At 34.0% G+C, this 12,411-nt stretch overlaps 1 protein-coding gene across 2 annotated transcripts; it reads left to right on the top strand.

The window, feature by feature from the left end:
* The first annotated feature begins 2,817 nt into the window (after positions 1–2,817).
* On the top strand, positions 2,818–8,792 carry LOC116006144 (2-hydroxymuconate semialdehyde hydrolase-like). 2 transcript variants are annotated; one of them, XM_031246424.1, is made up of 5 exons: positions 2,818–3,238; positions 3,915–4,232; positions 6,174–6,269; positions 7,761–7,828; positions 8,446–8,792. In XM_031246424.1, the coding sequence occupies exons 1-5, from the start codon at positions 2,924–2,926 to the stop codon at positions 8,555–8,557; spliced, it is 909 nt and encodes a 302-aa protein (XP_031102284.1). In that variant the 5' UTR covers positions 2,818–2,923; the 3' UTR covers positions 8,558–8,792. The 2 variants fall into 2 exon arrangements, with proteins under 2 accessions (XP_031102284.1, XP_031102285.1); XM_031246425.1 differs by lacking the exons at positions 7,761–7,828; positions 8,446–8,792 and adding an exon at positions 6,386–6,427.
* The last annotated feature ends 3,619 nt before the right edge of the window (positions 8,793–12,411 follow it).

Below are 12,411 nucleotides of genomic sequence, written 5' to 3' on the forward strand. Positions count from 1 at the left end.
TTTAACAAACAAAAAGCTTAAGTTGTTAAAACTATAAGCTATGTATCTAATATCATCAAGTAAAAGAACAAAATATGAAATGGAATCATGTGAATGGTAGATGTCAGTAATGGCTTGCTGGCAGTCGCTTTCCACTTGAAGATTATCAACATTTAGGTCTCTTATCCACTTCAGAGCCTCGCGGATTCCCATAGCTTCCGCCTCAGCAGGAATGAAAGCAGTATGCCAAGGAAGGCATCTCGCATTAATGAGTCCATCACCAGAATCGCGAAGAACAAAGCCGAATCCCATCATGTGATTGCATTGATCAAGAGCTGCGTCCACATTGAGCTTGAAAAATCCGGGAGGTGGTCTGGACCAAACTGTGGTATAATTATTAATACCTTCAAACCCTTTGTCCTTTGTTTGTTCAATTCATAAAAGGAAGGTAGGTTGAAATTGAGTTCCAAATGTTATTGAACTTGGTGGACCTCATTGAGGTTGTCCTGCCACGCTTGTGAACAATCTTTCTCACTTGAGTTTTGTGCAGGACATCCATGCTCTTTAATTGCTTGCACTTTGATTGTACTTTATATATAGACAGAGAGTTTGTATGTCTGCATTTATATTTTATACAATTGTTTAAAAGCTAAGCTTATTATAATATTGAAATGTTTTTTAGAATGATCTAATTGTACCCATTACTTTTAAATTAAAAGCCATTTTAATAATGTTTGGTACATATTTATATGTATAATTGTACCCAAGTATTATTGAAATAATTTTAAAAAATACCAAATATAATTAGATAGTATTAAAAATTATTTTAATATTGTACAAATATTATTGTGTTTTATATCGGTAATATTGTCAACCAGCAAGATAAAATTTTTCTTTACATACACACACAAGGATAAGATCATGTGAAATAGAATATAGTGTGAGAAATGAGAATGAATGTTAGCCATATATAAGGATGAAAATTTTAATTTTAACCATTGGTGTTCACTCAAACTTGTGCATGGGTCAATTTTTGTTGGGTAATAACAATTGGTGGGTTGGGGTAGGTTATAATTTATAGAAAAATATTATTTTCCCACATTTTTTAGTCTTGGCGGCGCTTTTTTTTTTTTTTTTGGTAAATTTACATAGTCTCACGGGAGCTGGCCCAAGAAAAATCGTCGCACGAGTTTTCTCAAAATTCTTTCATACAAAGAGAGCTCACTTGCCACTTGAGCTACCCTATTGGGTTACTAATAAGTTAAAAATAACTCAGTAAATTAATAATGTTAAATAGTCAATATATTTTTACCGGTGAAAAGCATTCCCAAATCAGACAATATAAAAACATATGAGAGTTTAGAATGATTATTTATATATATATATATATATAAAATAAATAACAGGGGTTATTTCTAAAAGTTTACGAGAATTATAAACATATTATATTTATAATAAAAAAACATATTATATTTTACTTTTTTTTAGTTCTAAACAGACCAATGATGTTGTGATCTAGTGGTAACTCTCCTAAATGGGGGTGATGAGTTTTGAGCCTTAGTGACCACTGTTGCAAAAATCCCCGCCTAGGCACCTGCCTAGGCGTTAGGCGCTTCTAGACCGAAGCGAATTGCTCCCTAAGCGTCCGCCTAGGTGGCCGGCCGCCTAGCGCCTAACTCGGCTGACTGGGCCGAGTTGGCGGCCGACTAGGCCAAATTTGGCCGAGTCAAAGTTAGCTGAGTTAACTCGCCCAATTTGGCAAAGTTAACCGAGTTAATTCGAGCGAGTCGGCCTTATTAATTTTATTATTATATTTATATATATTTAAATTTATTTATTTATATAAGTAAGATAAGTAAGAGATATATATATATATAATATATAATATAATATATGACATACACCCACACACATGAATTAATTTTTGGAAAAAGTGTCAAATAGGCCACTGAACTTATCGCTTTTGTGCAATTGGGCCATTTAACTTAAAAAGTGTGCAATTCAACCATCAAACAAGCAAAACTTGTGCAATTGGACCATTTTTACAACAAATTTTAATTCAATTTGAGTTAAAAACATTTCAATATTGACTCCCAACTAGTATGGTAGAAGAAAATGCCACTCTTAATGCATATATGTTAGTAATATAATTGAATTTTACCAGAAAATTTTTGTAAAAATGGTCCAATTGCACAAATTTTGCTTGTAAGATGGTTAAATTGCACACTTTTTAAGTTCAATGACCCAATTGCACAAAAGCGATAAGTTCAGTGGCCTATTTGACACTTTTTCCTTAATTTTTTGTTTTTATAGATCGCCGCTTAGGCGCTAGGCACTAGTCTACCGCCCGACTAGCGGCTAGCGCCTACTGCAATCATGCTAGTGACAAATACTATATTGTAACCGAGTAGTACTAAAAAAATTTGATCGATAACAAAATTCAAACTACTATTTTATTTATAAAAAAATGTTACTGTTTTTTTTTAAAATTTATAATAGTCAATATTTTAATATTGATTGGTATAGAATTATTTAGAAAAAAAATATGTCGTTTTACAAATAGACAAATGAAATACTCTAATAAATTTGAAAAAAAAAACTTTTAATTTCCACAATAATTAATTATTTTACTAACTTGTGTAATACACTGTGTTACAGAGTACTATATATAACCCAGTGGGGTAGCTTAAGTGACAAGTGAGCTCTCTTTGTGGGGAGGAATTTCGGAAGAACCCGGGTTCAATTCCCACAAGAGCGAACGTGGACGGGGAGAAAGACCCCGTAAATTTACCAAAAAATAAAAAGAGTACTATATATCTATCCCCAATCCAACAACCAATCTCAAGTCAGATCCGAAGTCCTTATTTCATTTCTCCCATGGCATATTACTTTTAATTTTGTTCCACTTCCTCGTAGTCGTAGGCAAACCAAACCGGCTCCGACGATGTTACCCACTTGGCTCAGCCCTGTCTCCTTCTACGGCGGATTCATCCGCCGATGTCTCTCCGCCGCCGGCCTCACTTCACACACCCTGGACATCGATGACGAAACTACCCTCCACTTCTGGGGCCCGAGCCCGAACTCATCCTCCCCTCAAAAGCCCGCGCTAGTCCTCATCCACGGCTTCGGGCCTCACGGCGTCTGGCAATGGCGGCCGCAGATCTCCTTCTTCGCCAACGATTACAACGTTTTTGTCCCCAGCCTCGTCTTCTTCGGCCGCTCCCACACCAAATCCTCCGACCGCTCCGAACTTTTTCAGGTTTCACTATTTCTCATCATTAACTTACACTTTTCACTTTAACAATAGTTGATGTTCTCTTAGTTGTGTTACCTTTTAAATTGTATATTGTATATCTAATATCTCATCAATATAAATGCTACTCTATAATAAGTCAATTATCAATGTCACCCCTAAATTATTGCGGTGTAAATATTGCTCCTCAATTTTAAAAAACGGTACATATATTGCCCATCCCGTGATATAAATATTGTCATTCCTTCGTTACGGGAGGGGCAATATATGTACCGATTTTGAAAATTGATAGGCAACATTTAAAAGGGTGACATTGATAATTGGGCATATTATGGAGGGACAAAAATTACAATTTTCCCTAAATTTTATATTAGACACAAAGTCTGATGAACTAACCATTTCTAATTATTCAGTCTAACCAAACTATTTAATAAATCTAGTCAATTTATACAACATATACAATAAATTGTGTATTATTTTAAAATTATTACTTCCAAGATTTGGTGGTCAAGCTGTATAGCTGTGACTCTTCTAAATGGGAGGTTATGGTTCAGTATTATTACTGTATTTTTTTTTTCCTTTTTCTGTGTAAAGTTACGCGGAAAGCCGTGGCACCCACGGCGGCATTAGCGGCGGTTAATTAATGCATTTTTTGTACTGCTCTGTTTAATAAATTTTGCAGGCCAAGTGCGTGGGGAAGTTGTTGGAGAAACTGGGCGTGGAAAAATTCTCGATCGTCGGAACTAGCTACGGCGGCTTCGTGGCGTACCATATGGCGAGGATGTGGCCGGAGAGAGTGGAGAAGGTGGTGATCGCCAGCTCCGCCGTTAACCTGAAGAAGCAAGACAACGAGGGGCTAATTAAGAGGGCCAACGCCGGCAGGGTTGAGGATGTGCTGCTGCCGGCGACGGCGGAGCAGTTACGGACGTTAATGTCTCTGTCTTCTTTCCGGCAGCCGCCGGCGTTCACCCCAAATTTCATCTTCAACGATTTCATTAGCGTAAGTCTCCTTCCTTACTAGCTTGCTTGATTGTGAAATGTAACTAATCTTATTGTACTCTCATTTTCTCATTTAATTTTTTTTTTTTTACATTATCAAGTAAATCACATTTTAGTTTTCAAATTACCAACTACTTCTACACACAACAATAAATTAAAACGAGTAGGATAAACCCGGTCAGATGACTAAAGATACAAATTTGTAGCCACAAGGTCATGATTTTGAATCCCAGCTACCTGGTCCTTTGCCACTTAGGGTCAGAAGGTGGAGTTTACCCAATAGGTCACTACATACCCTCAAGTAGTGAATGCGAGTCTCGTCGTCTCAAAGTTAGGGTCACGAGATTTACTCAGAAGGTCAAAGTTAGGGTCACGAGATCAGAAAATTGCGAATTTCTCTCGTCATCTCAAAATTTAAAATTTGTGTGAGATCTTCTTACTTGATATGTGTATTTATGTGAGATTGTTATATGTGAAGTCGTGAAGCATGTAATCCATTTTAATAAATGATATAATATTCATTATTTTTCTATAGATTTATAGAAATCTGGAAAAGTGTGCTTCACACAAAATTAAATATAGATTATATAGCTTGTAGTGTACTTTTCAAATAATATGGAGTTGGTTTAAGAATTTATAATATCTTTAAATTACACGGAGTAGCAACTAACAAGCAAGAGTAATATATTTTTAATTAGTCCTAACCAAATTAACTAATCATTAATTACATGCTTGGTTGTCCGTTAGGACAAGCAATAATTGGAAGGTAATCCAGTGGCAGTTGATCTGTCAAAGGAATTTCAGAGCTTCCTTTCTTTCTAGAACAAATCCAATAAAAAATCCTTAGAAAAAATAAAATAAAATAATATATATATTTCCAATCAAGTGAGAACCAACCTTAATCTGTGAACGTGTGAAGGATTGCACCACAACTACTACATGATTGCACTGTTACAGCTCCTAGGCATGTCTAGAGGACCTTGCAGTGCGATCATGTCCGGGTGCGGTGCAATCATATAGTAAATGCGGTGCAATAGTTCACAAGTTAAAGTTGGTTCTCACCTGATTATGGACATATATATATATATATATATATATATATATATATATATATATATATATATATATATATATATATATATATTTTAATTGTGTTGCTTTGTTAGGATTTAGGATCACAATATTTGTTATACTATGGAATTAAGCATTACTTAGCTATGAGATTGTGATATATAAGTATATACAAATTAATGGTGGTAAAATTCTAATAGATATAAAAAAAAAAGATATTGATTCACACCTTCAGTTGCAGAGTCACACTTGTGTGAGACCGTCTCACGGATCCTTATTCCTGATTAAATGTAATTCTTTTAAATCGAGATGTAAAAGTATTGTATTTTCCCCTAAGAGTATTACATTTACCCTTATAAGTAACAAAATTTTTATTCCTGATTAGTATTGCATTTGAGTATATAAGTATGACATTTGTGCATATAAGTGTTACATTTGCATTTTGACCTAATCTGTCTCATGGTGAGACAGTCTCACACAAGTGTTTTACTCAGTTGCAATGTTAACTTTTACGTAGTATATATATTGTGTTTTAACTTGTATATTGTGTTTACTCTATTGCGCACTTATATTTTTTTTTTCAATTTTTTATTTTTTCTTTTCTTCAATAAGTTGTGAAAAGGATGATAATTTTACGTATCAACTCCTAACCTAATGTTTGGTGGTCTATCGTTGACATTTTTGTATTTGTTTGAAAAGGATGATAATTTACCCATTTATGTAGAATATTAATTAGTTAAATTATTTATGTTAAAAATTTGCAAATAACTACGAGGTTATGGACCAACTAATAAGCAATAATCATATATTAATGCATCAATCAATATAATTAAAGCTATTACTAATAAAAGAAACTTTGATTCCCCTGCAGAAATTATACCTTCAAAACAGGAAGGAGAAGTTAGAACTACTGGAAGGATTGACTCTCGGAAGAGATAACAATCCCAACATCATCCCACTTCAACAGGTCAAATTATATATTATTATATTCAATCATTTTTTTTTTCAATTCTTATTAACAACTACCCCTAGTCGAGTTCATCACACGTGATTTTGCTAGTATGATTTCCGATCCATGGGCAGATCTAGAGGGGCAATGAGGCAGTTGCCCCCTCCCCACCCACTTATATATATGTATGCATTCCCTCCCCACCCCCTTGTATATATGTATACATGTATATGCATATATAGTAGTANATATATATATATATATATATATATATTTTAATTGTGTTGCTTTGTTAGGATTTAGGATCACAATATTTGTTATACTATGGAATTAAGCATTACTTAGCTATGAGATTGTGATATATAAGTATATACAAATTAATGGTGGTAAAATTCTAATAGATATAAAAAAAAAAGATATTGATTCACACCTTCAGTTGCAGAGTCACACTTGTGTGAGACCGTCTCACGGATCCTTATTCCTGATTAAATGTAATTCTTTTAAATCGAGATGTAAAAGTATTGTATTTTCCCCTAAGAGTATTACATTTACCCTTATAAGTAACAAAATTTTTATTCCTGATTAGTATTGCATTTGAGTATATAAGTATGACATTTGTGCATATAAGTGTTACATTTGCATTTTGACCTAATCTGTCTCATGGTGAGACAGTCTCACACAAGTGTTTTACTCAGTTGCAATGTTAACTTTTACGTAGTATATATATTGTGTTTTAACTTGTATATTGTGTTTACTCTATTGCGCACTTATATTTTTTTTTTCAATTTTTTATTTTTTCTTTTCTTCAATAAGTTGTGAAAAGGATGATAATTTTACGTATCAACTCCTAACCTAATGTTTGGTGGTCTATCGTTGACATTTTTGTATTTGTTTGAAAAGGATGATAATTTACCCATTTATGTAGAATATTAATTAGTTAAATTATTTATGTTAAAAATTTGCAAATAACTACGAGGTTATGGACCAACTAATAAGCAATAATCATATATTAATGCATCAATCAATATAATTAAAGCTATTACTAATAAAAGAAACTTTGATTCCCCTGCAGAAATTATACCTTCAAAACAGGAAGGAGAAGTTAGAACTACTGGAAGGATTGACTCTCGGAAGAGATAACAATCCCAACATCATCCCACTTCAACAGGTCAAATTATATATTATTATATTCAATCATTTTTTTTTTCAATTCTTATTAACAACTACCCCTAGTCGAGTTCATCACACGTGATTTTGCTAGTATGATTTCCGATCCATGGGCAGATCTAGAGGGGCAATGAGGCAGTTGCCCCCTCCCCACCCACTTATATATATGTATGCATTCCCTCCCCACCCCCTTGTATATATGTATACATGTATATGCATATATAGTAGTAATATATATATATATATATATATATATATATATATATATATATAATGTAAAGTGATTAGATGTTTAAGTAGCTTAATTGGTTATTCTAAAATTTAATTTGTTATGATTTACAGGAAGTGCTGATAGTATGGGGGGAGTGTGATAAGTTATTTCTACTAGAGAAGGCGACACAACTCAAAGAGTATGTAATCTTTATATGGCATATGCTATACACACATTAGTTAATAACTAACTTAACGGCTTTAAATTACTTTGAAAAGAAATTGCTAATAATAATAATTCACGTAAGTTTCTATTGTGCATTACAAAAAAATATTTTTAGTCCATCGATTATTATGGTGTTATTATATTTAGTTTTAAATTTTAATTTGATCGTATTTAATCCACAATTTTGCTGACATTGTCACATTTTATTCTTTGTTATAATTTTTATCCAATTGACTTTAATTTTTTAAACAATATAGTAATTTCACAATTTTAATATTCTTTTTTAAAAAATAACTTCTCATGAATGAAATAACATTAAAAAAAATTCAAAATTTTTAATTAAAAATGTGTGTCAAATTATTGTTTATTTTAGTAAACCTTTTTCAACAAAAAGAGGAGTTTACAATTGTAAAACAGTAAAACTGCTTAATTATTTTAAAAATTAACGTAAATTTGATTTTTTAAAAAAAGAAATTGTAATTGGGTACCAAATGTGACAGTATAAGTAAAATTATGAGACTAAATGTATCAATGTTATAATAATTATGCGATTAAAAATGGAATTTGTATTTTAATTATCATTTTTTTCAGGCTTTTAGGTAAGGGGACTAGATTGGAGATAATTAAGAGCACCTCACATATACCCCATATCGAGCATGCTTCCCGATTCAACAACATTGTTAAGGATTTCCTACGTGGTTGAAATTGATTGGTGGAATGTGTATTTAAAATTACAATTTATATATGTAACTTATTATATTATGGATTTTCTAAAATTTTAATTTCTACTTAATTATTTGTGGTCCTCATGTAAGTGCTCTTCTGTAAACCACACATATTTGATATTTTTCATTATGAGTGGCTATCTGACTCAAATTGAGAAGGCCAATAGGCCTCTCGAATGAACTGTTTGACCAACTCGGTTGCTATTAAACTAACTCGAATGAACTGTTTGACCAACTCGGTTGCTATTAAACTAACACTATTGAACTGTTTGACCAACTCGGTTGCTATTAAACTAACACTATAGTGTCCAAAGAATAGCAAATAAGTCATTATTATTTTTATTTACGGGAAAGCTTGCTCGAATGAACTGTTTGACCAACTCGGTTGCTATTAAACTAACTCGAATGAACTGTTTGACCAACTCGGTTGCTATTAAACTAACACTATTGAACTGTTTGACCAACTCGGTTGCTATTAAACTAACACTATAGTGTCCAAAGAATAGCAAATAAGTCATTATTATTTTTATTTACGGGAAAGCTTGTGGTCGCTACCCGAATGTGCATTTTGGGTGAAACCCACCTTGTGACACTAGTCCTAGTTGATTGAAACCTATTTAGATTGGGTTGTCTCCAAGTCATTATTTCTTAAACCAACCATGGTAAGTGTCGTTCGAACCCACTCCCATAATTCATGTTGGAGTGTAAATCGGGACACCAGATGCCACTAGACCACAAGGTGTATCTCTCTTTAATAACTAAATTTGTATATATTAGCTCTGCAATAGTGAGGATATCAAAAGGTGTATCTCTCTCTTTAATATAAAGATAAAGGCTCACCATTGGTTAGGTATCTTTGTGTCCATTTTCCATTCGGTGAGTTTCTTGATAAATAATGTATAATGATGATGGATGGAAATTGGTTTTCCCAATATAGATTGGTATTTGGGGCGAAATATTTTGTTTCAAACACTTTTTTTTTTACACTTATGGAGACTTTTTCAACAATGTCTATCTTCTTCCTTATGGATGTCGCTAGTTTTTATTAGAGATAGTATACACATGTTGTATCATGATGATGCATCATTCCATATGTGATGATAATTTGTTATAATTGGTGTTTTCCTCATTATTTAATTTTATGGTGTATAAATAGTATTAGAATGATATTTTTTTTTTGTTATATGTGTATGTTGATGATAGATGGAATATGCATATATAGCATTATGTTAGTTAAAATATTTCTCAACAAAGTATTTATGGCAAACATGCAAACCATGTAATCATGGTAGCCAAAAAGTAGTTTGCTGTTCAAGTATTGATGGTAGCCGAAAAGTAACATGCAGACCATCCATGTATTAATTGTCTTGGAAAAGTAACACGCAGGCCATGTTTCATGGTAGCCGAAAATTAAAGTACTTCTCCACAAGTTTATGGTGTATAAATAGTGTTGGAAATTTGGAATGGCATATTTTTGTTATATATGTATGCTAATGATAGATGGAATATACATAGCATGATATTAGTCCAAGTATTTTCTCAACAAAGTTGACGGTGGGAAGTAATTATGAGTGTAGTCCTTGTTACATAAATTGTGCCTAGGCCGGCGCTGATAGGCGTCGGCTGACCACCTAGCGTATCACCATAATTAGTGGTGGTCGCTTAGTCAGCCGATTAGCTATTGTTTTATTTCTAAAATAAATAAATAAATAAATAAGTTATTTCACTTAAAACGATGTCTTTTGAGCAAAATAACCCGGTCTAAATCGTTTAAACTTTTAGATTTTTTTAGGTTAATATTTAATATTTTAGTATTAACTATTAAAGTATTAAATAGTTTATAATTATCAAGTTTTAAAAAACAAATAAAAATTTGAACAAATTTTTAATAAATAAATAAATAATACACTGGCACCTGCCAAAGACCTTGTGGTCAAGCGGCATCCGGTGTACACTCCTGCCAAAGACCTTGTGGTCAAGCGGCATCCGGTGTACACTCCCATGTAAGACCTTGTGGTCAAGCGGCATCCGGTGTACACTCCCATGTGGAAGGGAGTGGGTTCGAGCCTCAGTGGAGGCATCTGTTGACTCTTTGTGCTTCAACCGAGTCAGTAGAACTCAAAAAAAAAAAAAATACACTGGCACCTAGGCGCTAGGCACCCAAGGAGCGTTTAGCAGGGCACCTAGGCGCTAGGCACCCATTATATTGGTAAGTATACAGTGGCACCCAAGGAGCGTTTAGCAGTTATTTCAACTTATACAGTGGCACCCAAGGAGCGTTTAGCAGTTATTTCAACTATAAATGAAGCTTGTCCCCGAGTAAGATGAGTAAGATTATATGGTATGGCCCTGGTACAAGATTCAGGGCGCTAGGCACCCAAGGAGCATCAAGGAGCATTTAGCAGTTATTTGTATTAGTAAGAGGAGCATCAAGGAGCATTTAGCAGTTATTTGTATTAGTAAGTAATGAGTAAGATTGTATGGCTTAGATTGTATGGCTATGGTACAAGAAGATTATACAGTGGCACCCAAGGAGCGTTTAGCAGTTATTTCAACTATAAATGAAGCTTGTCCCCGAGTAAGATGAGTAAGATTATATGGTATGGCCCTGGTACAAGATTCAGGGCGCTAGGCACCCAAGGAGCATCAAGGAGCATTTAGCAGTTATTTGTATTAGTAAGTAATGAGTAAGATTGTATGGCTTAGATTGTATGGCTATGGTACAAGAAGATTATATGGTATGGCCCTGGTACAAGATTCAGGGCGCTAGGCACCCAAGGAGCATTTAGCAGTTATTTGTATTAGTAAGTAATGAGTAAGATTGTATGGCTTAGATTGTATGGCTATGGTACAAGATTTATTAGTAAGTAATGAGTAAGATTGTAGCCCTGGTACAAGATTCAGGGCGCTAGGCACCCATATTAGACCCGCTAGGCACCCAAGGAGCGTTTAGCAGCTATTTGTATTAGTAAGTAATGAGTAAGATTGTATGGCTATGGTAAGCTCGTATGGCTATGGTAAGCTCCCCGAGTAAGATTGTATGGCTATGGTACAAGATTTATTAGTAAGTAATGAGTAAGATTGTAGTAAGTAATGAGTGTATTAGTAAGTAATGAGTAAGATTGTATGGCTTAGATTGTATGGCTATGGTACAAGATTTATTAGTAAGTAATGAGTAAGATTGTATGGCTATGGTAAGCTCGTATGGCTATGGTAAGCTCCCCGAGTAAGATTGTATGGCTATGGTACAAGATTTATTAGTAAGTAATGAGTAAGATTGTAGTAAGTAATGAGTAAGATTGTATGGCTATGGTAAGCTCGTATGGCTATGGTAAGCTCCCCGAGTAAGATTGTATGGCTATGGTACAAGATTTATTAGTAAGTAATGAGTAAGATTGTAGTAAGTAATGAGTAAGATTGTATGGCTATGGTAAGCTCGTATGGCTATGGTAAGCTCCCCGAGTAAGATTGTATGGCTATGGTACAAGATTTATTAGTAAGTAATGAGTAAGATTGTAGCCCTGGTACAAGATTCAGGGCGCTAGGCACCCATATTAGACCCGCTAGGCACCCAAGGAGCGTTTAGCAGTTATTTGTATTAGTAAGTAATGAGTAAGATTGTATGGCTATGGTAAGCTCCCCGAGTAAGATTGTATGGCTATGGTACAAGATTTATTTCAACTATAAATATAGTATTAGTAAGTAATGAGTAAGATTGTATGGCTATGGTACAAGATTCAGAGCTTGTCCCCGAGTAAGATTGTATGGCTATGGTACAAGATTCAGGGTGTTGGTCCCAAGGGGATGGGGTACAAGTCTAGAGGGGGGGGGG

Source organism: Ipomoea triloba, chromosome 15, assembly GCF_003576645.1.
Source record: "Ipomoea triloba cultivar NCNSP0323 chromosome 15, ASM357664v1".
NCBI classification, from domain to species: domain Eukaryota; kingdom Viridiplantae; phylum Streptophyta; class Magnoliopsida; order Solanales; family Convolvulaceae; genus Ipomoea; species Ipomoea triloba.